Here is a 27384-nt window from a genome sequence, read left to right on the forward strand (position 1 = left end):
CAGGCATCCCACCATGACGGTCTTTTTTGATGTCATACCCGCACCTGGGCAAGATAAGGCCCAACTGCAGCGGGTAAGACAACATCATGCAATGCACAGCTGTTCTTTCTAGAGCCCCTGGCTTTCTGAGGGTCCCTAACACATCCCATCCCACGAAGGCCAGGAAACGGAAAAGAAGGGAAATGAACATTTAATGGGCAACTGTGTTCCAGGCACCACCCCGGGCCCCTTGACCCCAATCATCTGACAAACAGTGAGGGCTTTTCAGTGTGTGCGTCTGACATGGGGCCCTGCTGGGGGTCACAGGGGTGAGTCAGATGCAGCCTCTGCCCTTGCACGAGCACGTCTGATGACGTTGTCGCTGGAGGTAGACATTTTGTCCTGGAGGCAGACACCCTTGCCTTTGTTTATGACGGAGACACTGGGGCTCTTGTGTTCATGGGCGGAATGAAGCCCTGGGCTCAGAAGGCAGAATGGGTACAGAGTCCCCCCAAAACATCCATGTTGTCACCTAACCTACATGGCCGGTGCTGTTTTCTCCCCCAGGAAAGGGAGAGGGAAGGGGACAAGAAAGACCGAGGAAGGAGAGAGAAGGAGGAAGATAGAGAGTGGGGGGAAAGACAAAGAGAGAGAGACGGAGAGACAGATCTACAGAAAGAGAGAGAGAGAGAGAGATGACAGAGAGGGACAGAGGGGAAATGAGGCCTGTGTGCAGCACGGCCCCTGGCAGAACCGAAGGGCTGGGCGGGGCAGGGCAGGGCAGGACGCAGGAGGGAAACCGTGTCCAGGGACCCAGGCTGCGTGCAGACTCGCTGCCAGGGTGACCTCCCTGAAAGGACGAGGGAAGGGAGCCAGGGCAGGTCTCCAGCCGGCCCGGAGCGCTCGCACCCTCCCCGCCCAGCACACTGCCACCCACCCGCTGCGCAGGCCCCGGCCGGCCAAGGGCTCTCGCAGCCCCAGCAGCGAACACAGGGGCTCTTCATGCCGACAGAGACCGGCATTCCGGGGGCAGAGGACGTGTGGGCCGTGAGGGCCTCAGACAAAGAGGCCTTTTGGTTGAACTACCGTGGCATCTTTACTTAACAGAGAGCCCTGAAGGGAGCCGCATGGAGGGCTCATCCTGATTCCAGGCTGATGAGAGGCTCTCAGCTCAGGGCAGCTCCCATCAGCGCCACCGCCAAGCCCAGCTCTGGCCAAAATCATTTGGCAGGAGATCTTAAACCTGAGCAGTCCGTCCCCAGGGCCTGGGCCGATGATGACTGTCAGAGCTAGGGAACCCCCTCCCCAATCCGGCCATTCTGAGAGGGCCATACATGGGTATTTCCAAGGACACCTCCAGACCTAAAAGTCTGCCATTGGACATTCAAGATCTCTGCCGTAGGGTGGTTAAGTTTGGGCCTCAGGGCTTCAAGGCCAGTCAAACACAGGTTTGAGTCCTGGCTCTACCATTCATGGGCTGTGTGATGCTGAATGTGCTGCTTGCCCTCTCTGAGCTCAGTACAGTGGGTTTGATATGGCACCTATTTGTTAAGAGGCTAAGAGAGATTATGACAAGGAAGAGCCTAGCACAGTGCCTGGCATTGAATAAACACTCTGGAAGTTTTAGTTGTTGTGCTATTGTCTTCGTTGTCATTCTTCTTCTTTTTTTTTTTTTTAAGATTTTATTTATTTATTTGACACAGAGAGATCACAAGTAAGCAGAGAGGCAGGCAGAGAGAGTGAGAGGGAAGCAGGCTCCCTGCTGAGCAGAGAGCCCGATGCGGGACTCGATCCCAGGACCCTGAGATCATGACCCGAGCCGAAGGCAGCGGCTTAAACCACTGAGCCACCCAGGCGCCCCGACTGTCATTATTCTTTAGGTGAGTGCAGTGATGCAAACAAGAAAGAACACTGGGATAGGAGTCAGGAGACCTCAATTCTAGTTCCAGTCTGGCCCTTATACACTTGCTGCACAAGCCCACCTCACACCACAGGTTGTCATTTCTTCTAGGATAGAGTAGACAAACTCTGGAATCTTACACTATCTCATGGAACACCTGTTTGAGGAGGTAAAATGAATTCTGTGGGCACAAGTGAAATGATGCCTTGTAGATGCCCACCTTGGTCTTGGAGAGCACCATGTTTGTTAGTACAGCAAAGGCTCTGAGAAGTCCTGCAGGGAAGAAACCTATAGAGCTTTGTTTAGGTCAGCATTTATTAATAATCATGATATGCTGGGGGACTGGCTCATTTAATCATCACATTAACATTATACACCCATCTCAAAGGGTATGACTAATTCCAGTTTTACAGAAGCAAATAAAGCACAAAGAGGTTAAGTAACTTTTCAAGGCCACACAGCAAGTAAGCAAGATTTTTAGTTGGGCCATCTAACTGAGTCCAGAGTCTGTGCTCCGTGTGATCTACTGATCTGTACTGCCTCCAGCACTACCCACAGGTCTCTGATTATGGAGCAGGTCCTCCAACAATTTCTAACAGCCCACGGAACACAGCTGGGACATATCCAGGCCACAGACATTCTGAAACTTCTTCCAGCTCTAACAGTCCAAGGCTCCAACACTGCAAACAGCACCATTAGGAGTGAATTCAATGTCTGGCCTATCATTCAATCTGACTGAGCCTTTCGATTCAGGCTAGGTGGGAAGAGCTGGAATGAGCATGACCTCCTAGCTCTCAGCATCTGGGGAGGGGGCCATTGCCCCATGGGGCAGCTTAGGGTACGTAGGGCCCTGCCCCATGCAAGCTGAGCTGATTTCAGTCCCCTTCTGACCTTGCCATTCTGTGGCCCAGGGCGATCGTAAGCTGGCTAAGAGCAGATCTGGAGAAATAAAGCAAGGTAAGGAGCTGAGGGCAGGGGGTGCCTAGGGCTGGGGGAGACTGGTGACGAGGTGCTAAAGAGCCACCCAGGTTTGCCCTCAGGAAGTCCTTCTAGTGCCCCCTTCCCCAGTCCTAAACTGCCCTGAGGTCTCTAGATCCTGGCCTGCCCTACACGGTTTTCTGAGAGCCAGTGACACAGGCCACCATTTGCACCCTGTCATCCTTCTAGAAGACGCAGATTCAGATAAGACAGAGGGGGCTGTGTGCCTCTGAGACCTCCAACCAGATGCGGCCAACATGACCCTGGTTTCTCCAGTGCAGTGGCATGGGAGGGGCCCCTAGGCAGACTGTCCTCAGACCTTCTTCAAAGGGATCCCCCCCCCCAACAAAGCCCACCACTCTAAGTAGGTCTGTCCAAGGACAGAAAAGTTTGACATCTGGCCAAACAACCATGGGCATCCTGCTCTTTCCATGGGATCAACCGTTGTCCTCTTTTTAGGAACATCATTTTGATTTCTAATCAATGGAAATCTGGGCAAAGCTGAGTGACCAAGGGTGGGGGTGGGGGAGTGGGAGGAGGTGGCATGGCACAGGGGGCTGGAGTCTGGCACAGGGGGCTGGAGTCCCGCCCAGCTGGCCACCCACTCCCTGCCCTAGCCCCACCCTTGGGCTGCCTCTGGCCTGCCTGGACTCTTCCTCCTGGATTCCTACCTGGGAAGCTGGGCTCATGGAACTTCTGTAAATTAGTATCTCAAACACAGGAGTTCTTTTTTTGAAGGACCAGGCTGCAAATCCTTTTGAAATGGAAATAGCATCTCATTCACAGTAGCACGTGAAGTCATGTCACAGGGGCTCCTAGTACATCGAGGTTTCAGGGACGTGTCACCCTCCTGGGAGGTGTCCTCTGCTTGTGTGCGATCTTTGCATCTTGTTGGCAGACATTGCCTGGACACCTACATGGGGCCAGGCTTCCTGCTTGTTACTGAAGACACAAAGATAATAGGTGTGGTCCTCAAGGAGCTCCAGGTCCGGAGAAGGTGGACACACAGAAACTGTCCTCCTACAGAGGACTGGTGTCCTATCTGAAGGCATGCACAGTTTTCACAGCAGGGGTGCTCAGCTTTCCCTGGGGAGCCAGGGGGCTTCTTTAGAAGGGGCACTGCGGGAGCTGAATCCCCAGGAAAAGGCTTAGCAGGGGCAAAGGGTGGCAGCTTGGGCCTCTGGCTAGTTGGGAACGGCAGAACTTCTGATGGACTGGACTGCAGAGCGTGGAGGACAGGCAGATGCTGAGGCCTGAGCAGCACTTTGGACGAGCCCCTCATGGGTTCTTAGGGGCAATGGGGCTCCTCTGAGGGTCTTCAAGGAGAAAAGGGACACAATCAGCTTTATTTCAGGCTAGAAATCCTTTTCCTCGGTATTTGTGGACTAACAGAAATGGAGACATTCTACCACTTGGGTTTCCCCAGAGTACCAGCCAACTTGGGAGGCATGAATACATCAGTCTTTGCTCTCTGCCTCAGTCTCCCCATCAGCAACACTCTTAGAATGAGGCCACAAGAAGTCAGTCTCCCTGTATCTAGGACTGAGTATAACAGGAAGCTTCTGGTGTTTCTTCAAGGAGTGTGTTTTGGTTGGGACATGAATCTTTCCCTTTATTAAGGTGAGACCCAATGACAGGCCATGCATGGTGGGAGGGAGATGCCTGGGACTAAGAACCACCACCCCGATAGTCTCAGTTTTCAAACCCGGAAAGTGGGGATAAAACCAAATGAGTCTGGGAGGTGCAGAGAGTCAGGGGTGGGGTGGGGAGAGATCCTTACCCCTTCAGGACTGACACCCCACCCCGGCCCCCCGCAGTCTGACTACAGCCAAACCCTCATCCCTCCCACAAAGAAAGCCATTGATCCTGAAAGCAAGTCTCTCTTGGACAGCAGAATAATAGAAGCAATCTTAGCTTTTGGGGCAAAAAAAAAAATTCTAGTTGCACCCATCAGGAAATGGAGACTTGTGTAAACGTTATTACCATGGCAAAGGGTGAGTTGATCATTCTCAAACACTGCCTCTCACTGCCCCCACCCACCCTCTGCCCCAGGATATTTATTTTATCCCACAGACAAACACTGCAAACATGTATTTCACACGCAAATGGAATCACTTACACAACTGTTAGTCCCAGCCCCTAAAGTATAGCTCACGCTTGTTAGTGAGATGAAAGTCTTCAACTTTTTGAGGCCACAGAACCATTAAATATTAACCGCATAACCGTGTTGCCCATTAAATTAATTTATGGAGTTAAAGAAATGCCTTTGGAACCCCTCTTGATAGACACCCAGCCCTCAAGTGCCACATAAAACAATCACCCGGTTGGTGCTCGGTCAATTTTCCGTGACGCTCATCCAATCTGCTCCATATATGTTTAAAATTAACACTGAGATTTGGCCTGTGAAACCACCTTTGGGCAGAGGGACTGGCTGGCCCGCGAGGGTAGGGAGCCTGAAGTCTGGAGAGGTCTACCGCACGGTCAGACTTTCCACGTCTGAGTCCTGGCAGGGGAGCTGGCTGCTCGAGGTGCACAGCCAGCTTCACAGTCTTGGGTGCCCTTGAATCCCCAGCAAATCCCGGCCCAGGAGTCCACACTGTCTAGGAGCCCAAGGAAGATGCTGGCCAGCCAAGCATGGCTGCATATGTAGAGTATTTGAAATAAAACCCCAGCAGTGTGTCCAAGGACAGACATGGACAAGGGAAGGGCTGGCCATGGAGCAGACTGCACATGGCACTGACCATGGGATTCACGGAGGGGGCCAGTGATATTGAGCGAAACTTGGATCCCGAATAGCCGTGGACTGGACCATTGGGAGGCAGAGCTGCCACATGCAATTCTGGGGTGGGGGGTGGCTAAGGACTATTTCTGGCTTATCCCTAATGACCATTCCAAGGTCATCCCAAGGTCTCCGACAACGAGACCACAGATTCCAGCTTTCTAGTTCAGCAGAATTAAAGGTCACTTCTGCACTGACCTGCCCCCCTGCCATTCTCAGAGTAAATTACAGCCTGTGAGACGGCTAGCTGCTTGCCGACCCGGACTTGGCTCTGAGCAGCTCCTGTCTGTGCTAATCAGGTTAGGAGGCCCTGCCTCTTGCAGACCCCACTTAAATGGCGCCCCCGGCCAGCAGCAGCAGCACTGGGGCCCCAGAGCCCCCCTGAAGCTCATCCTGATTCAGGAGTCCTGTTCAAAGCCTGATCCCCAGAGATAAGATGTTATCGGTTTCCTCCTCCGGATGGCCCAGGACCCAAGACTGCAGATGCCTTGGGCTCCAGGAGCCTCCCAGGCTGATGTGAGCCATAAATCCCCAGCTGGGAGAGGCCTCCCCCGCTCTCCACCCCCTCCTCCCCAGGCTGTGCCCATTTGTTTAACTTCTTGGGAAAGATAGAAGGAGAAATAAAAGCTCAGGCGGCAGCCATCAATTGAACTGGAAATGGCAAATGCCCTTTAAAGAGAAAAATGAATATTGATCTGAAGAAGAGGAGCCTCTCCCATAAGGGAATTCATCACTGGGAATTCTTTTCCGGTTACGGCCGAAAATGTGACCAAGTATGATCGACTCAGTCATGAAACTGAAACTCGGGTTCATGGAGGTTCCATGGGAGTGCTCGTCTGCCTATTGGCTTGGGAACACCAGTTAGGACATTTAGCAACTTGCTTCTTATTTAAACACTTTTATTGCCCAGCATAGCGTTTCTGAATCATAAGGTATTAGTGAATGAACAGACCCTGCAGCCACAGCTCTGTGCAGGGACACAGCATTTGAGAAGCGACACTGTGATACACATTCTCCCGTCCAGCCCCCTCTAGGAGTCCTGCGAAGGATCTGTCTTTACCCTGTTTCACAGATGAAGGAACCTGGGGCTCAGAGAGGTAGACTAGCTTGCCCAGAGTCACAGAGCCCGTGGGGAGGCAGTGGGATTTGATCCCATCTTGCCCCTCTAGCACCAGCTCTCGCAACCCCACACTTGCCTCTCCTCAAGATTCTTGAGTCAGACTCCACAGCGGGTTTCATTTAACTAAGAAATCCTATCTCCACAAAAGCCAGTGGGAACATTAAGTTGTTTACGCCTTGTAGTAATCATAATCCAAAGCTGGCGTCGGCTGACTGCCTCCTCCCGTGCCGGGCACTTGCGGGCCTGTGCCGCTTGCTTTCCTCCCCATGACTACCTTCTGTGGAGCTACTAGTCTCCTCCGTATCACACAGATGTGGAAACTGAGGCTCTGGGAAGTTCAGTGGCTTGCCCAAGTTCACAGAGCTAGTGCGGGTTCGGAACCCAGGCAGCCTAGCCGTCCAGAGGCCATGTGTCAAGGCCAACGGAGTGGGCGCCTGGCATTTTCCCTGCAGGGTCCTGGGCTCTAGTTGAACTAGAAAGACAAACGGACTCTTCTTCATGACATCACTGTCACTCTCCCATCTCTTCTTTCGTATTGGCTGTTTTCACGCACCTGTGCACACATGCCTGCGTGTGTGTGTTTGTTTGAGTGTGCGTGTGAGTGTGAGCACTGGCACGGGTAGAAATGTGTACATAAACATCCGAAACCATCAGGACTTCTGTGAGTAAACAAATACGCAGTTCAGAACTTTCAGATGCTATTGGACTCAGAATTGATTCCAACAACTCTGGTCCCAAAAGGAATTCAAAGCAACAGCTCCCCTGTGTCCAGCAAAATGTCACATACAGAACATCCCCCTTCAGCAGGAGACCCCTTAACCGAGCTCCCAAGCCCTTGGAAGTGATTTAAAATAGCGTTTTGTAAACACAGGTTTGTCCTGAAAGAAGTCAAGTCTCAGCGTGATCCCAAGGCCCTTGTGCCCCACAGAGTGGCCCAGTCACAAGTGACCCCTCCCCGAGGGACACTCAGACCCACCTCCTGGCCCGGAAATGCCAGGCGTCAGGAGGCGCCTGCTAGACCACAGCAGAAGGTTTGGGACAGATGGTGCTCCTCCATGGAGAGACGGACAGAGAGACTCTCCAGCTGGCAGGCCGGCCCCTCCCCCACCTGCAGGCGCACGCTTACCCGGCAGTACTCGTCGATGGGCTTCAGCCTCTTCACAGCTACGTCCCGGATGTGGCTTCTCCGGAAGAGGATTTTGCCTGGAACAGAGAGGGCTGTGAGCTGGGTGACTCTGGGGAAAGCTGCCATGGGACCCCAGCCTCCTACCCTCTCACTCCCCTCTCCCTTGGCTTCTCAGCCTTTTCGCTGGCCACTGAGTGCCACCACCCCTGCCCAGTGTCAAGAACACAAGAGATGGGCAGTCACCTCTCCCAGAGGGCAGGAGGCGCCCAAGGCTGAGAGCCCAGGACCTCTGGGGCCCAGGAGTGGCCTCTGAGGCTGCCATCTTGGCCAGATCACCTTGTCTGGGTCTCAGGGCAGGATCGATGGCCTGACGTGGGCGCGGCTCCCAAGTGACCTCACAAAGAAATACAAAGGACAGCCCAACCCACACGCTGGGTTTTGTTCTCAGGCCCTTCCCTCCTTGAGAAATCGGCATTCATTCCTGCCAGCCAGGCAGGAATTCCTATTCTTAGTTTAGGTGGGAGGCTATTTCCAGGGCGGGCGCCGGCCAATGCCAAGGAGCGCGGCTGCCCAGCCTGACTCTTCCCCAGCCTTTCTGCATACACAGCCTCTAGCAGTTCAGGCCACCACGAGCAGATGGGCAGGCACACCCTCTGCAGGTGTGGGCAGGGCTTACAGGAAATGCCAGCCCCTGCAATCTCCCCAGCAGGCTTTTCTGAGCTAGCCCAATTCAATTTTAACTACTAGATCAATGCATGGTCCTCTTCAGATGGTTCAATTTAGAATTTGAACTCCTTGGTCTGACTCTCAAGTCCTAACAGCTAACATTTCTGTGCCCCACTGCCATCAATGTCTAGGTCAATGCCCCCCTTTTAGAAGGCCTTCCTTGACTGGCCAAGCTGGAAGTAATCTCCCTTTTTTCCACACACTCTGTCCATTCCTAAGGCATGTGCCCCATTCTGCTGTGTGATACAGATGTTTGAGAATCGCCATCCATCAGGGGTCCATCTGACACATCTTAGAACCCACACAGCTCGACAAATGGTGAAGTGCTCGCCCTAAAGCTGTAATAGGCATCCGTTGTCCCTGTCTGCTCGACTTCCCTCTGGAGAGCCTCCCTCCTCCATTCCCAGTCCTTGTGGTTCAAAGGGGCTGACCACACTCCCTGGCAGCAAGGGTAGGCATGTGACCCAGCCCAGCCAACCAGAGTCACAGTGATTGGCTCAGAGATGGGCAGGGGACCTGATCTGTGCCAAGGAGGGTCAGCCGTGAGACTTCTACTGGAGCCCTTTCTCTCCCACAGTTGCTGAGCTGGCAGGATGAAAGCCTGGAGCTTCTCATGGCCATCTTTATTATTGCCTGAGAAGGAAACCCACAGAGAGAAAGGAGCAGTGCCCAGAACAAAGTAGGTGCTCAATGAATGCTTCCTGAATGGTTGAAACGCAGAGCAAAGAGATGGTGAAGGGCAGATTCCTTTGACATCGTTTGAGCAGCCGGATAGAGTTGTTCTGAACCCAAGGTCTACCTGCTGCTTGCCACATGCATAAAACAAGAAAATTATTTTTTACTGAAACTAGTTGGAGATGGATTGTTATCACTTGCATTAAAGGAGTTCTAAGGCAGAGAATGGCCATTGCAATGTGAACAAAAATGTAGCTCGAAGATCAGTTCATGGGAGCTTCTTCTATTGAGGCCCTAGGGAGGTACTAAGCATTGTCTTGGTTTAGGCTGTTTCCCAGAAGCTGACCCAGAGACGAGGAACTTTGGTGGTTTATTTGGGAACAGTTCCTGGAAGACAGCGTGGGGGAGTGGAAAGGGAGGGAAGGGAAGGAAGTATGACCAAGCCAGTTAATCCCCATGGGGAGCCAACAGCTCAGGTCCTCGGGGAACCCTGGGGATAAAACGGACCTACCTCCGAGATTTCCCAACTGAGGGTGAGGAGCATTTACCTCCAGCTCCCGGCCTGTGACCAAATGAGACCATCACATCTCCGGCTCCTCCAGCCAAGTTTGCGAGGCTGGAACAAAATCCCCAGCTGTTCCCATGAGCAGCCTTGGGAGACAGAGGTGAAGAGTAGGGGACCAGAGGTGGGGGGCACTGAAAACAGCTGTCACTGCCTGAGCTCCCGGTCACCAGCCCTGCTCCCGTCAGACAGCAAAGCAGCTAGTCTGGCCTGTTGTGGGTGACTTGTTTCCCACTGGTATCTCTCGTCTCCCTACATCGGGTGTGACCAACTCCTTCCTCCCCTTGGCACCACACTCCACTCTGCACAAGGCTTTGTATACAGCAGGCGCCCCTCGCCGCCCCTCAGCCCCTGCCCCAAGTGCCTGCTGATGCATTCATTTTCCTCTCCTGCACTGTCCCTCAAGCTCTCTTTCCTCCCTTCCGCTCTGAAGTCAGGCAGACAGGCCATCTCCCCGTCAGACACTCTGTAGACTGGACAATGTCATCAAGATAAATCAGCTCTGCCACGTGCGTTCCTTTTGGAAAGGAGATAAAACAAGATTTATCAAGACACTGGAGACCGCCTCTTTTCCTTGAGGGAAGATGTCACAGATTTGGTATTCCTGGCCTCCTTGCCTCCTACCCTTTTTTGGTTGCCTGTCGCCTTGCGGCCTGCATGCCACGGGAGTGTCCGTGCACAGCCCTGGGGACTGCACGTGAAACAATCCCACGGCTCTCGCTCTAGGGCCTGATCAGATGATGAGTGGCCCTGGGCAGACTTTCTGAGTCCTCTGCCTGAGCCTCCCTCCTCGGGAGCTGGAGGTTCCCTCGGCCCGGAGATGTCCCTGGCTATGCGGCATCTCACAGACCTGGAAGGATGCGTCGGAGCAACGGAGGAAAGTGAAGGGGAGACCGCAGCAGGGACCCAGGCCCACAGACCTGGCTCTGCCCTGCGTGCCTCCTGGAAGGAGATGAAACATGACTTATCCATTCTCCAAAAATAGCACTCGTGCCCTTCCTCATGCTGGTGAAGGACGAAAAGGAAAGGAGGCAGATGGGAGACAAACTGCCTCCTGCCCCAACACCGCTATCCTAAGGCTGATCCACTCTCGGAGTTGGGTGTACCCGAGACGTGGAGATATGTACATAGATCACGTAAGACCTGATCCCGCTGCAGACAGAACCAGCAGAAAACTCATAGTTAAGGGACAATAAAGGAGCCTCCTTAAGGTGCAGAGGGCTGGGAGAAGGAAGGGATGGGTGTGGGAGAAGTGGGGAGACAGGGGTGAGGGCACCCTGTCCACACTGGTAGGGCACCCCCAACTTGCCCCTCACACCCACCCCCTGTAAGGGATGCCACCCCGCCTCTGGGCTGGACACCTTCCACCCCCTCCACGAGGCTCATGGGTCTGCCGCTCAGGTACAAAGTCAGAGGAGAATTTCTGTACAAGCCATTTCCCGGCTGAATTTAGTTTTTTGGAATTCCAATAGGGCTTCTCTCCTTCCCATTGAAATCCTGACAGGAGCAACGTTTTCTTTTCCTGGGGCTTTGGCCCAGGCCGCAGAGGGTAGGAAGGGAAGAGAGGGAGGGAAGATCTGGAAGGGGTTCTACGGTCTTGAGTTCTCTGTTAGGAATCCAAACCGCACTCGGGAAGCCACACCGGGGACTGTATTAAAAGGGAGAGAGAAAAAGAGGAGGAGGAGGAAAATCCCCATTAAGGAAGCCGAGACCACAGGGCATTAAAGGCCTCTTGTAAATGTAATTCAGCCCGCTCACAGCTCCTGCCAGAGTCTTCAAAGCCACGCAGGCGCTGCCCCAGAAATACGATAAAGCATCATAAGGAAGATTACACACGGGCCATGAACCAGACCTCAGGACATAACTCATTCTTGACAGTGGAGAAGAAAGCTGTCGAGCCTGACAGGGTCCAAGCACATAGGTATAGGTCCCTCTTGCTGCCACTCTGGGCTGGGCTGAGAAAGGGGGACAAGCAGAAGGAGCAGGAGGCCTCAGCAGGAGGCCTGGGTTCAAGTCCTGCCTGGGCCACAGGCTGGCTGTATGACCCTGAAGTGGGGTCCTCCTCCACTGTGGCCTCTGCATTCTCATCTGGAGATGGAAGGCCTGGGGCTCCGCGGCTGCTCCCTCCAGGGGACCCAAGATGTATACAGCGGGGCTGGGGGGCACTGAGAGGGGCAGAGGAAGAGGAAAACAAGCAGAAACAGTAGCCAAGGGCTTACTATGTGCTGGCACGTGCTAAGAGTTTTCCACTGGACCCGCTTGCTTAATTTTCACGGCTCTGAAGCAAGTACTTTAAAAAAAAAAGATTTTATTTATTTGACAGAGAGAGAGTGAGAGAGCACAAGCAGGGGGAGCAGCAGGCAGAGGGAGAGGGAGAAGCAGACTCCCCGCTGGGGCTGGATCCCAGGACCCCGGGATCATGACCTGAGCTGAAGGCAGACACTTAACCGCCTGAGCCGCCCAGGTGCCCCACAAGTACTTTTATTATCCCTACTTTGCACAGGAGATGCTGACTCAGAGAGGACTTGTCCAAAATCACACAGCTACTAAGTGCCTGAGTTGAGACTTCAGCCTGGGAGTTTGAAGCTCACACAGTAAGGGGGAGGGAGAAGGCAATGAATCCAGAATTCTTTGGGGTCCGATCAAGTAAGGCCTTGAGAGCCATGGTGAGGATTTAGGATTTTACTCTGCGTGATGCGAGCATGAGTAGCATGTCCTCCGAGCTGTGGGCTATGCTGTTGTCTGGGGAACAGCTGCTTTGGGGGCTGACTGAGGCCCGTGTAAGCAGTAAGCGTGGACGGTGGCATACACATGGCGTACCAGGTACCAACAGTCCCCTGTGGGCTCTGCTATCTGATACAAGCAGACCGGTGAGTGGACCACAAAGTAGGAAGGAGAGGGGATGCAGTGTCTAGTGGACTGTGGAAAGAAAGAGCTCCCTGAAACAGCATACCTCCTTGTCCTTCCTGTCCTCCCAGCCCCGCCTTGTGGGTCACGTATCAGCCGGAAATCGGGGGGAATTGCCTGTCAGAGGTCAAGCTCTGCCTCAGTCCCCAGTGTGGCCTGACCATCTCACCAGGAGTGTCCGCTCTGGGCCAGGACACATAGATGGGGCCCTGACTCAGGAAGGTCCCCATGCTGGGGGGCAGGGGTATTTCCTCCTCCTGCCCAGGATACCAGGCACATAATGAGGCATCTTAGTGGTGGACATTTGCTTCTGGAAAACAAATTGTTTCGTTAGCCAGGGCACTGGCTAGTAGGAAAGGACTCGCCTCTGGGCCTCTTTTGGTCTGTTCGAGTGGATCTATTCTTGGCAGCCTCTCACCTTCACGTTCGCAGCATGCATGTGTACATACACACATAGGTACCCCCTCTTCCTTGCTTTCTCTGCCATCTGGAATGCCACCCATCTGTCACTGTCCTGATGCTCCAGGTACTAAGAACACGACAGAGAACGCGACAGATGGGGACCCTGCTCTCAAGGAGTTTACATTTGAACTGGCAGGGCCAGCGGAGGGGCGGGTGTGATGCATGGGAGGGATACGGTGTGCAATTTTCCTATCTAGTAAGTAGTTTGGTTATACATATGTGTCTCCCCCTACTTCTAAGAGAGAATAAAACAGGGTAATGGGAAGGGGCATGTGGGGATGGGGGTGGGGGTGTAGAGGTGGAGAGGGTGGGGGGAGGGGTGGAATTCAGCTAGTGGCCAGGGAAGTTTGGGGGAGACTTTGATGAGGAGAGGGAGCCAGTCTCTGGGGCAGGAGTGCTCCGACAGAGGCAACCACACCGTGAATTTGAAAGACAGAAAAGAAGCCAGCAGCAGTCATGTAAGCCACAGAAAGGAGTTTGGTTTTCTTTGCAGCACCCTGGGCCTCCTTCCCCATCCCAAGGCCTCCTCCAGGAAGCCTTCCTGGATTGCCAGCCTTGTCCTCCTTTCCCAGACTCCAGGACTCCTCCCCCCGCCCCCATGTCCTGCTATCCCAGGGAATTTGTTAGGGAGCCACCATCTCAGGGCCCCCTCTTACCTTCCCAGCTCCCCTGATGTACATGCCACCCCGGCCTCCCAGGGCATAGATGTTCCCAACTCTCTCCCTTCAGTGCCGCCCAGAGAGCCTGGAGCGTCACAGGGGACTGGCCTAAGAAATAGGAGAGGCCACAGCATGGCCCGGAGATGCCAGACCGCATGGCGCAGAGACCTCATTCTCCACAAGCAACACCCCTACCCATCTAACTGGATCTGAGGACAAAAGGGGAAGGGGGTGCATTAGCCTCCCTGGGCAGCTATTACAAAGTACCATAAGGTCAGTGGCTTAAAACAATAGGAATGTATTCTCCCCAGTTCTGAGGCTGGAAGTCTGCAAGGGTAGGCAAGGGTGCGCTCCCTCTGGAGGCAATAGGGGACAATCTGTCCTTGACTCCTACAGCTTCCTGGGACTCTGGGTGTTCCTCGGCTGTAGCAGCATCACTCTGGTCTCCACCTCTGTCTTCACGTGGCCTCCCCACTCCATCTGAGTCTCAAATCTCCCTCTGCCTTTCTTCCCTAAGGACACCTGTCTTTGGGTTATGCTTGCCCTCAATTCAGGATGATCTCATCTCCAGATCCTTATCGGAATTACATCTGTGAAGACCCTTTCTCCACGAGGTCACGTTCACAGGTTTGGGGGTTTGGATGTGGTCCTATCTTCTGGGGAGCCACTATTCAACCCTCTACATGGGGTTATAGGAACATCTGCAGACCTGGTTATGGGAACGTGACAGTCTTATATCCCTGCATTGCGTCACCTTGAGGTCAGCGATGACTTTCTATTACTCCCTTTGTCGCCGGCAATCCTGGGCACGGAACTGGGCACCATGAATGTGGGTGTTGCCTGATGCCCTCAGGAAGGTCAGAGGATAGTCTGAGGAGAGCGTTTCAAGGGTCTCTGGAGCCCAGCAGGGGACAGGCAAGCTGTGTGGGTCGGAGAGCAAGGAAGTTGGGGGGTGGGGTTCCCCTCTGGCTCTGCTGGCTGATGTGGCACCCAGGAGAGCCTCTTCTTTGCCAAACCAACTTGGGGAGAGAAGATGCGAAGGTCACTAGAGGAACCCCCCCCACCCCTGCAAAGAATGACATGCATGTGTGCTCATAGCGTGCGCTATGGTCTGAATGTCTGAGCCCTTCAAAATTCATGCTGAAATCCTAATGCTCACTGTGTTGGTATTGGGGTGGAGCCTTGGGGCGGTAGCAAGGTGTGATGCCCTCACAAATGGGATGAATGCTGTTATGAAAGACACCCCCACAGAGCTCCCTAAGGCCTCCATCCCATGAGGAAACAGTGAGAAATCTGCAACCAGAAAGAGAACCCTCACCCGGCAGCGGGGCTGACATCCTGATCTCGGACTTCCAGCTTCCAGAACTGTTGGAAATAATGTCCCATGTTTATCAGCCCCCCAGTCTGTGCTTTTTTGTCACAGCAGCCTGGCTGGACTGAGACAGTGATACAGACAGAGGCACTGCCTGCGGGGAGGGAAAGGAATGCGTAGCTTCCAGCCCCGCAGCTCTGGCTCCAAGGCTAGAACGACAGGCATCTATGCGTTTGCCCCTCAGCATCGCTAGTGCAATGCCTCGAGTTTCTTTTGGGGGACAATCCCTCCTTCCTCCTCAGTTTGTCTGGTTCCAGTGGGGCTCATCTTACCCCAAACTCCTGGCATTACCAAACAGTATGGTCCAGCCATGGGCATGTGACTCCAGTTGGTCCGAGGTAATCAGCCTGGGACTTTTGCCAAAACCACCAGAAAGAGAAGTAACTCAGAAACGGTAGAACCAAGTTGCTGGGAAGTATCTTTGCAAATCTCTGTCACCATTTGGGGAAAGCTTGTCCTAGTGGCCAGGGAAGTGGTCAGAGAAGAAAACAAAGCTAAGAACTAGAGAGAGACACATGATTTGGTCACCTGCATCCAGCCATGCCTGAAACCATTATCCCTTAAGTTTTCAGTTACATGAGCCAATAAATTTCCCTGACTTTTCTTGAACCAGATTGAGATGGGTCTAGTCCTTGTCACCTAAAGGGTCCTGACCAGTATATCTGACCAGTACATCTGTATGATGCGGCACAAGTCACAACCTACTCAAACCTCAGTTTCCGCAACCTGCAAACTGCATCGTAATGCCTAACTCAAAGGATTGTTGTGAGGCGACAACAAATCCCTGTAAAAATCACCGAACACAGAGTGCAGCCCACAGTAAACGTTGAGCAAATGGGATCTCTTAGGAGCTGACAATTCCGGGTCAGGGCAGTGGGGGAGCGTGGGGGTGGGGGTACAACCTGGCCCCACCCACCTCCTCACCGGGCCGGTGGGACCTGAGCTCTACAGTGTTTCCCCAGCACCCACCATCATCTGTCTTCCCCACTCAAGGCCAAACACTAGCTCCCTTCAGCCTGCAGCCACCATTCCAGATTCAAACCCCCGCTCCCTAAAAACACCATCTCCCACGCAGCTCCCACTTCTCTCCTTTGGGACGCTCCTTCTCTTTCATCAGCCCAATTCAAAGAGCAGAGAATAGAACACAGAGAAGCAGCAGCAGCGATGACTCACTCCACCGCCCACCCCACCCCCCCGGCCCGACCTGGGGGTGCTAGGGTGACTCACGCAGGTGAACCTCCCGCGCGGCACTCTCCACCCCCTCTCCCGCACATTCGGGGTCACCGACTCGCAAAAATCCACTAGGGTTTTGCCACAGCTGGAAACCCTCTCTTGCAGCCATGGCGTGCTTACGGTAAGACCCATCACATCCAGGAGAGGAAAACGATCTTCCAGATTCTGGACTGGAGGGTCCCATCCCTAGGGCAGAGCCAGGCTTAAGGGAACACAGTCTTTCACTCCCCCGTCCTCAGTGGGGCCAGGTGGGATTTATGGGTGTCTGCTAGGGAAAAAAAAAGAAAAAGAAAAAGAAAAAGCACCTAGTCCTGCCATACCAGAGGTTTTAATTCATCTTTAAGGAATCCGGGGTGCCTGGGTGGCTCAGTGGGTTAAGCCTCTGCCTTCAGCTCAGGTCATGATCCCAGGGTCGGGCTCTCTGCTCAGCAGGCAGCCTGCTTCCCTGCTTCCCCCTCTCTCTCTGCCTGCTTCTCTGCCTACTTGTGATCTCTCTGTCAAATAAATAAATAAAATCTTAAAAAAAAAAAGGAATCAAATGGAACTAAAGTCTTTGAGTAGCCTTATTCAGCCATCTATGATCAGAACAACTTTTTTCCTTTTTTAAAAATGTCCTTTTTGAGGAAGTATAATATACATACAGGAAAGTGTGCATGCATAAGGATAGTTCAACGAATTTCACAAACAGAACCCACCTAGGTAACCAGCACCCAGGCTAAGAAACAGAGTCGCGTGAACCCCATTCTAACCCCATCTAACCATTCAGCTGCCAGCACAGATCAGAGGGTGGGTTGCCGAGTTGAGAGGCCAAGGGCCTCTGGGTACATTACCCAGCCTGGGTACATTACCCAGCCTGGGCGTCAGCCTTCTCATATGCTGTGTGGGATTACAGAGCTGAGACGTGGTCTGGAGGCACACGGCTGGGCCGGGAGGAGGGGGTCTGACACCAAGTGCTGTTGTCACAGAGAAAGGCAAGGCCCCATCACTCCATGTTTGGCCAACAGCCCACGAGTCGTGCGGTGACCTTTGGTCTCAACGACTCCCAGTCCATTTTCTACCCAGTAGCCCAAAGAACATTTTTAAGATGAAAGCTTTGCTTAAACCTTTTGTTGACTTCCCAGGGTGCTGAGAACAAAATCAAATCAGAACTCGTTTCTGTGGCCGGGGAGGCCCACAGACCCACCACCTGGGGGCCCGTGTGCATGCTGTCCCCTCTCCCAGGACATAGTCCCCTGGGCCCTTGGCACAGAGATAATGCCCTCCATACTTCAGATCACCACGCGGGGAGGCCTGGGCAGGCCACTCCCAGTGAGGTGGGGCCTCTCTGCTTCTCTGCCAGCCTTCAACTGCCTCCTTCGCAGAACTCACTGTGATTTGTAATGCTCTCCCCTCTTCGTATGATGTCTTGTTTACTATTGTATCCTCAGGGCCCAGCGCAAGGATTGGTGCACAGGGGCTCCAGCTGACGTTTACTGAATGTGTAAGTGTGGATGTGTTGACACCCTCTCGCTCTAGACTCTCTCATTTACACACACACACACACCCAACGGGACTAATAAACGCAGCTCACTCTGCACGTGCTGGGGGCTGCTGGCCCAGACCTGGGCTGTGGCAGGGATGGGCTCACCCTCCAGGACCCAGACAGAGTGGGGCCAGAGAGTGTGGTTAACCCGGAACCCACCATCAGGGCCGGCCAGACTGTCCCCACCGCGTGGATGTGGCGGGCGTGGTGGGCAGTGGCTCACACCCTCCCTGTGAGAGCCGCAGAATAAAAGGCCCCATTCAACCCCTGAAGCCTCGCCTCCTCCCTGCCAGCGGAGGCTGCCCTCAGGAAAGGGGACGGTGGGACGCTGGGCAGAGCTTTCCGGCAGCCTCTCCCTGTGGCCTGGCCTACAGCAGGGGCTGGGGGTGGAGGGGCGCGGTGGCAAGGTGGGGGCAGGCCAGGGATACAGGGCCTCCAGGGCACAGAGACACAACAGAAAAGGCCCGGCCAGCTGAGGAGGCTGTGGGCAGGCCACAGGGAGCGGGGCAGTCCTGGTTCCAAGGGTGATGTTGAAAGACACCGTTGACTTCTGATGATCTGAAGCAGAGGAAAATCCCCAGGATCTAGAGGCCCATGGGAAAGCAGCCCCACAACCACAGGCCTGGCCGTGCCAGCTGGAGAGTCGGCCTGGTTCTCTCTGCGGGGACACAGTCCTCCAAAGCCTGCTTTTCTTGAGCTTTGGCACCGCTGGCAGAACCGAACCCAGACAGCCAGCCCTCCAGCAACCTCCCAGCAGCATTTCTGTGCCTCCCCCGAGTGAGGACAATATGAGTGATAGTGACGTTCCCGACGACTTGGTGTGTGCCAAGCACCGTGCTGTGTGTTTTGTATTTATTCCTTTATTTGATCTTCATCACAACTTATGATTGAGGTACTGGGTCCCACTGTCATTCTCATTTAATGGCTGGGGAAACTGAAGGTCAGAAAAGTGACCCAAGTGACCTGCCCAAGGTCACAAAACTAGTAAGTGGCAGGGCTGGAATTTAATGCGTCTTGGCCTCTCTCTGGGCTGCTTGGGGGTGCCTAGGCACTCAGTGGTTTTCCTCTAGTCTTTTCTCTCTACTTTTTCCCTGTGTATCCCATTGGCCTGCCTTCCCCAGAGCTATAGCTCAGCCCAACACCATGAGCATGGTCAGCGAGCACCACTCACTCACGAGGAACCCAGCTTTCCCAAGTGCAGGCGCGGAAACCGGGGCCGGGCCGGGACGACGGACATGGCAGACGCGACCCGGACCTTACAGCACACGCCGTCTGTGTGGGCCCTGCCTGTGCTGCAGTGTGACCCATTACAGTGGGGGCCCACAGGAGGAAAGACAGGCCTGAAAAGTGGTAGGAATGAGCCAGGGCAAGGGAAGTGGAGAGAACGTTCCAGAAGGAGGGAAGAGCCTGAGCAAAGGTCCAGAGATAATAGAACCCAGCTGAAGGAAGGTGAATGTGTTGGGAGGTTACAAGGTGTGGGTGACGAGTGGCACTAGAAGATACCGAATGGGTGACAGGGGTTTGATCACACAGACCACGCAGAGCAATGCAGAGCCATTCGAGTTGTATTATTTCAGAAATACCCAGAGTTCCTAAACCATCAAGGCCAAGGACCAGAGTTTTTACCTGGGGGAGGGGGCACTTGGGGGGGCAGAGGCACCAACAGCCCCTTCTGAAGTACTTCTCCCTCAAGTCTTAGCCCTGAGGGTCAGGGGATGGGGGACACCGGGGTCTGGTCACCGACGGGGCATGCACTGCAGGAGCTCCAGACTGTTCTCACCACTGTTGACACCCACCACAGTCCACATGGATCCTAGGATTAACACCAGGAGATCCTGGAGGTCATCATGTCCAGCCCCCTCATTCCCTGTGGTCAAGACCGAGCTCAGAGAGGGCGTGCCTCACCCAATGTCACACAGCAAGTCAGCGGCCAGTCTGGGACTTGGCGGAACCCTGGGGCCGGCAGCCTGGTTCTGGGGCAGATTTTGCAGGTTTTCCACCTATATGTTACGTTCCCCAAAGCCCCCAACTCAGCTGTCTTTCCTCCCTCTAATTTCTACCCCAATCCTAACCCCACGACAAGAGCTGCCACTACGGACACCATTTCAGAGGACACTGAAGCAGTGACAGGGTGACTTCTAAGACTGGGTCATAAGGAGGATCACAGCCCCCATCTTGTCTTGCTCTGAGATCAGTCACATTGCAGGAAGCCAGCTGCCGTGCTGTAGAAGCACCTTAGGGAGAGGTCCATATGGCAAGGACCGGAGGCCTCCTACCAGCAGCCCGCACCAGTCTGCCAGCCATGACAGCGAGATGCCTTGCCCAGCGAGTCCCCAGTTACACCTTGTGCCAACATTTGGACTGTTACTTCAGAAGAGATCCCAAATCAAAACCATGTAGTTAAGCAGCTCCTGAATTCCTGACCTACAGAAGAAGTGAGATAATAAGCTGCTAAATTTAGGGGGGTGATTTGTTACACAGCACTAGGTAACGGACATGGGTCCCCACGGCTCATGAGAACCCTTCGGTTACCTCAATCCGGGATATTCGAGGTGTCGGTTACAAACGCACATTCCTGGGATTTACCCTGCCCCCTTCCCGCCAAGTTAGAATAGGGGAACGATGGGGGGGGGCAGGGTGAGAACGCGCATTCTTCACAAAACCCCTCTCCCGATTCCCATGCACCTCTGAAGCTAAGAAGTACTGAATTAATCTGACTCCCCTTACGGGAGTTAGGGGATCCCTCTGAAGAGGCTCAGAGAGCTACAGGGATGATCTTTGCCACACATCTAAGCCGAGGCAGGCCTGGGCCTGGAATCAGCACCAGACTCCCAGCTCAGTGCTCTTCCGAATCTTCCTCCTCTGTCCGTTTCAGGCTGCTTTCTGAGAGGAGTGAGCTTTCTGTTCTTCTCTTGTTTTTATTTACAGTGCACACCCAGCAAAACGCTACATAATTATTTGTCTATGTAAGGGCTAGCTTGGCTTGCAAAGAACTTTGCTGGCACTAAGCAGATGTAATGCTGAAAAGGATCTGGGGGATGAGGCCATGTGGAGAGGCTGGCGCTGCTGCCCCACATTGCATCAGAATGAGCACACTCTCTACCCACCACGATGCATGGCCTCCAGGCATTCCTCCTGCACAAACCAAATGCAGTGTGTATAAGGCAGAGATGAGGACAAGCAGGGAGTGTACTGAGCTCCTGTCACCCTAGTAGTCGAATAAGAACCCCACTTTCATTTTATAGCATTTGGGGCTTAGAAATAACTCATATACAATCTTATTATGTTGCCCTTATCCATTCAGTCTCTCACTGGACATATGTGTGAGCCGCTGCTATGTGCCAGGTAATATTCTTGGCCAGGGGATCTGTAGATTTGCTTCTTTATTTAATAAACATTTATATATGTTTACTATGTGTCAGGCACTGGCTTAAGCCCTTTGGAAATATTAACTCACTTAGTCCTTACAACAGCTGTACCAAGTAGATGCCATTATTCTTCCCGTTTTACAAGGAAATTGAAGTACACAGAGGTTAAGTCATTTTCCCAAGGTCAAACAGTTAGTAGGGAACAACACAGGAATTAGAAGCCAGGTGATCTGAAACTAGACTTCACCCTCTAAACTAAGGTAAAATAAGGCATGGTTCCTGTGCTGCAACACTCCAGTTTTTAGAGTACCCGGGTGCCTCAATTGGTTAAGCATCTGACTCTTGATTTTGGCTTAGGTGGTGATCTCAGGGTCATGAGATCGAGCCCCACACTGGGCTCTGTGCTTAAGCTTCTCTCCCCTCCCTTTCCCTCTGCCCCTAAACACACCTCTCTCTCTCTCTTAAAAAAAAAAAAAAAGCAAAACTCCCATTTTTAAATCCCATGACCACAGAGGAAAAGCTGAAGCCCCAAGTCACACAGTGCTGAGACTAAAAGCTAGGTCTGATTCTAAGCAGTATTACTTTGCCCCCGTTAGTGTCTGTTCACAAAGCAGGTCTAGCAGAAGACGGCTGTGAGGGCAGCAAACAAGGAAGGTGTTTCTAGAGCCCAGAAAGAGAGAGGGTTTTTCTAGGGCCCCACTGGCAAATCTAAAGTATCCCCAGAGACCCCCAAGCAAATGAACAAGGCTCACTCACTGTCCAGGCCATCATGATTTGTGACTGTCTGCTGCCTGCTCATATTCATGCCTCCAGATATTTTGGGGGCAGTGTTATTTATAGACCACGTTTCTATTTATATTTCCATTGAATTCCTGTTAACCCTGGCTAGATTACCCCCAACCCCCCAAAACCTAGAGAAAGGAGGATAAGAGCTCTTTCTCGACAAGTAAGTCAGGGGCAAAGGTGAAGGTCAAAGTCTTGGCTATGTGTGCAGTCTTTCAGCAGGAGCCCTTTGCAGGGAAGCACTCAAGACAAGGGGGCTTTCTGCGCTTTCCAAAGGAAATCGGGGGTAGGGGGAAGGGCACAAAGCTGGCCTTATACAGAGGCAGCCATATTCTGCCAATGCAGTGGGATTTGAGGTGGGCCTACAAGACCTCTGTTTCCCTAAAATGTTTTTTCTTTTGTATGATATTTCATCATTAGGCATTGATTCTTTTGGTCTTAAAAGCTATTAGATCACGGGGCGCCTGGGTGGCTCAGTGGGTTAAAGCCTCTGCCTTTCGCTCAGGTCATGATCCCAGGGTCCTGGGATCGAGCTCCGCGTCGGGCTCTCTGCTTGGCAGGGAGCCTGCTTCCTCCTCTCTCTCTGCCTGCCTCTCTGCCTACTTGTGATCTCTATCTGTCAAATAAATAAAATAAAAATCTTTAAAAAAAAAAAAAGGCTATTAGATCACAAAACATTGGGCCTATGAGAAAACCTAGTCAGTATCAAGTCCAGTCCCAGTATTTCCCAGAAGGGCAACTCAGCCTCAGAGAGAGCTAGGACCTCTTCTCACAGGGGAACTGAACGAATACACCAAATTCTACTACAATGCACAGGTGTTGGAGGAACTGTCAGGCACAGTGAGAGAAACGGGACAGCAGAGTAGGCTCAGAATTCCTCTAACACCAAGTTTTAGGAATGAATAAATAAAACTAGGTGATGTTTCCTAAGGTTCTCTTTAGTGCCCCAGATGAAAACTTCCTTGTTTTAGGGCCCTATAGAAAACAAAAGCAAAGTGGGATTTCTTTCTCTTTTTCAGTCCCTTGTTGAGCTGTGGTTTAGGAAACTGGAATGATTGTTGCTGTGTGGTTGCTTTACAGGTGTGTGTTTACAAAGCCTGCCTTCTGTAAGTCAATTAGTTCCCTTCTGGCCACTATGCCTGCAATTCCAGCATTGGCCACGAGGTGGCTGGCTCAACTTGGGTAGGTCAAGTGAAAGGTAATAGAAAATAGTGTCATCTGGACAAGACATTTACCATAGGAATGTGACGCTTTATTAAGTGCCCAAAAAAGGACATTGGTCAACCTCTAATTGATGTAATTAAAAGAACATACAGAACTTGAAACGAAGTTTAAAGAAATGCCAAACATCCACCGTTTCATACATCAAAACTCACCTGTTAATCTCCAGGCAACACATCTTTGGTCAGTCCCACTCAGCAGCAAGCACAGCCAGGATATAGAGAATTGTGATCAAGAGCTTGGGCTTAGAAGTAGAAGGACCTGCCGTTCACTAGCTGAGTGGCCTTGGGCAAGCTGTGTAGCCCTCTGGCCCATGACGCTTCATTTGTAAGGCGGGGCTACTGTCAGCAAACTAGGCAATCTAAGCACGTGAAACCCTTTGCACAGTATCTGGCAAGGGTGTGTACTTAGATGAGAACTATAATGCTTAGGGAGGAAGGAGTCTTGCTTTTTAAAAAACATTTATTTATTTATTGAGAAAGAGAACAAAAGTAGGGTGCAGAGGGAGAGGAAAAAGCAGACTCTCTGCTGAGCAAGGAGCCCGATGTAGGGCTCAATCCCAGGATTCTGGGATCATGACCTGAGCCCAAGGCAGATGCTTAACTGGTGGAGCCAGCCAGGCGCCCTGGGAGGAGTCTTTCATAGCCAATTACAACCATAGCCATAGATAAAAAGTTATTGCCGGGTACTGGCTAGTAAGAGAACAGTTCTGTCCACCCAGTAGACCTTACTTAAGTCATCTTCATCAATTCCCAACTATTAAAGGTGTAAATTCATCTTTGAGATCAGAAAGAAGCTGAGAGTAAACACCATGCCAAGCAGAGAAGGCCCCAAATTACCAATCACGGGCTCATCTCAACCCTCCGCCCTTGACTCCCTTAATTTGAAGCTTAGGTTTGCAATAGTTGTTTTATACAGAAGAACAAAAGATGCTTCTTTTTAAAATTGGGATTTTGGGGGGGGGGTTCTTTTGCCAGACACTCCTTAGAAGAGACCTAAGCATTTCCCCCTCCTAACTGTGCACACAGACTTTAGACACACTCACGCTATGCTGTCTTCAAAACCACAGAGGACTGGGGCACCTGAGTGGCTCAGTGGGTTAAAGCCTCTGCCTTCGGCTCAGGTCATGATCCCAGGGTCCTGGGATCGAGCCCCACATCGCGCTCTCTGCTCCGCGGGGAGCCTGCTTCTTCCTCCCTCTCTGCCTGCCTCTCTGCCTAGTTGTGATTTCTTTCTGTCAAATAAATAAAATATTTAAAAAAAAAAAACCCACAGAGGATTGATTGGTAGGCCAGCCTCTCCCACCTCCAATTCAGAGAGACTTCTGGAATAAAAACTTTTGCAATCACCTTGGCCCCAAACTTCACCCCACCTTGGAAGAGCAGGGAGAAAGAATGTCCTGACTGACAGCTGATGAGGGAGTGTGGCTAGGGCCTGAGCATCCTCTTGGTTAGGCTGGGGAGCGGTAGGCTGGGGAGCGGGGGACGGAGGCTAGGCTGTGACTTACACCCCCCCCCCCCCACAGGGTGCCAGAAACTGATGGGCAACTCAGGTCTGCAAAGGGATGTGAAGCCAATGAACCAGCTCTTAACCAAGTTCTCTGCGTGAAGCTTGGGTCAGAAACTGCTTCAGCAAGGCAGGTTCAGTGGTTTTTATTACATGGATGGACTGAACATAACCCAACACCAAGGGAGTCCTGAACACAGAGTCAGCCTAGGGAGGGGCTTCCCTGGACCTTCAAACGGAGCTTCTCAAACGTTCCTGTGCAGGTAAGTAAATGGCGGGCTGTGATTTAGGCAGACTGGGGTGGGGTCAGGACAGCGCTTCTTACAGGCTCTCAGATGAGTGTGCGACTCATCTGCGAACCAAATTTTGAGCAGCAGACCTTGAAATGCACAAGCCTACATGCAAGACCTCACTCCTGGAAAGGCTTCCAGAGAAAGAGAGAAAGAGTTCCCCTTTTTGTCAAGCCCTTTTACCAACAGTCACCAAATGAGCAGTACCCATTAAATGCTTCCTGTGTGCTGAGCAGATAACATTTCATTAGAGGCTGTCTCGGCAGCCCTGGGGGACTTTCACAGAGGAGGAGGAGGAGGAGGAGGAGGAGGAGGAGGGGGCAGAGACGCTGAGCCAGGCGGTGACCTAGATCAGGTTCCTGGGGCTCTAAGGCCTCCGGGGCTGAAAGGCGATGCTTACCTGCCTCCACCATGAAAAAAGCACCATTTCAAGTTCAGACAACTAGTGCCAAGTAGAAAGCCCCCGTGTGACCCCAGATCGGCCAGCCCAAAGCCAGGTTCAGGTCTGCTGGCACCATAGGGCCGCTCGAGGGCTGGCAGAGCAGTAGAGTCCCCCGGCTTCCTTTGGGATCGGCCCCGTTTCATTCTCGCTAAGGTGGAACCTGGCCTTTCTGCTCTGGCCTGGGGAGAAGCAGAAACACAGCCCCTCTCCCTCAGCCCCTGCCCCTGGAAGGGAGAGAAGAGCTAGGGCCGCCAGGCAAGCCGTCCTTGCCCAACACACCTCCTCTCCTGTCTTCTAAAGGTGCATTCAGGGGAACAGACTGCATCTTCAGGCCACGCCAGTCCCTCAGGCCCACTGTGGTCTAGAGGCCAGGCGGCCTGGCGTCTGGGGACCCCTCACTGGACATCAGTCCTTGGCACTGTGGAGGTGAAGGAGAGGAGGAGTTTTTAAGGCCCAGAGGGACTGTACTGCTCGAAGCCGGGAAGCCTCTGGATGAATGGTGCATCAGTTCCTAAGAGCCTGGGGAGTCTCCAAGGGTCGGCTCCATTCCTGCCAGGGAAGGGCTCTGGCTTAGGGCTCCGCATCCCTGGGCCTGAGTCCAGTTGGGGTGACCTTGGCGAAGAGTGGAAGGGTCAGGCCAGGGACACTGTGGAGATCTGCCACCAGCGCCCCTCACCTCTGAAGAAGGGGGGTGAGCTCCCTGTCAATGGACCTCTGTTCTCCCTCCTTCCCCGCCACCCTCATCCCCCCACTGAGTCCAAGACCCAGAAAGCAGAGTGTCTAGTGCCTGGAGGCTCCTGGGGAGGGAGGCTGATGGCAGGCAGTCCCCACCACAAAGCATCTTTCACTGACCCAAGGCTTCGGCTATCTCAGGGAGAAGGGAGGACATCCCTCCCTTTCACTCCCCAGGGTGAAGTCCAAGGTGGGCTTTTGGGGCGGGTGTCGGGAAACACCGGCTCTGCTGTCTCAGCCAGGGTTCCCCCCAGCAGGACTGGAGGCATCCTATTCTCCACCTTTCCCTCACCCCCATCCTTCGGCAAGTCCTCTCGACTGTTCCTCCAAAACGGGTCTCAGATTGGCTCCTCTCCATGCCATCGTCCAGTCAAGACCAAGCCACCTTCGTCTCTCACCATGCCTCATCCCCCTCCAGCTGGGCCTCCCACTCCACGCTTGCTCCCTGGGGGCCCTTCCGGCCTCTGACACATCAGCTCGGGGATCCTTTCAAAACAGAAATCCAATCCCTCAGCCTGAAACCGTTCAGAGGCTTCTCATGGCACACAGGACCCATCTTCACCCCTCATCATGGCCCGGCAGCCACGCCGAAAGCTCACACAGCCTCATCGTCAGGCTTCGCAAGGTGCCCCAGAGGCCCAGAGGCTTCTTCCCTCTCCTGCCTCAGCGTCCCTCCTGCTCTCACCGGTCACACCTGGGATCAGGGCACTGGCCTGTCAGTCATCCACACCTGAGTGTGTATTTAGTGACGGGGCCGCTCCCGGGGCACAGCAGTCTTCTCAAAGTGTGGGGTGAAGGGATCTGACCCTTGAGAAAGAACATTCAGGCATCAGCTAAGGAAGCGATTTACTTTCAGGGGACAGACCAGGAATGTCACAGCAACCTGAAACCGTGGGCGTCCGGTGACTCTGCCAACACGCAAGGCGATCCCTGGTCACTCTGGTGTAACTTATTCAATTTTGTGCCTCAGCAATTAGCAAGAGCTATGCCTGAACCCAGCATCTGGACGCCCAGCTCCGGGCACATTTTCCTCCACGTGAAA

At 53.1% G+C, this 27384-nt stretch overlaps 1 protein-coding gene across 4 annotated transcripts in view; it reads right to left on the minus strand.

Annotated features, from left to right (window-relative positions):
* The window catches only part of SH3PXD2A (SH3 and PX domains 2A), a 234804-nt gene that overhangs the window by 112402 nt on the left and 95018 nt on the right, over positions 1 to 27384 (minus strand). For all 4 annotated transcript variants that reach the window (XM_046027609.1, XM_046027608.1, XM_046027607.1 and 1 more), the window contains one exon: positions 7883 to 7959. In XM_046027609.1, the coding sequence (XP_045883565.1) occupies positions 7883 to 7959 (77 nt within the window). The remainder of the gene's footprint in view (positions 1 to 7882; positions 7960 to 27384) is intronic.

Source organism: Meles meles, chromosome 13 (genome assembly GCF_922984935.1).
Source record: "Meles meles chromosome 13, mMelMel3.1 paternal haplotype, whole genome shotgun sequence".
Lineage (NCBI taxonomy): Eukaryota > Metazoa > Chordata > Mammalia > Carnivora > Mustelidae > Meles > Meles meles.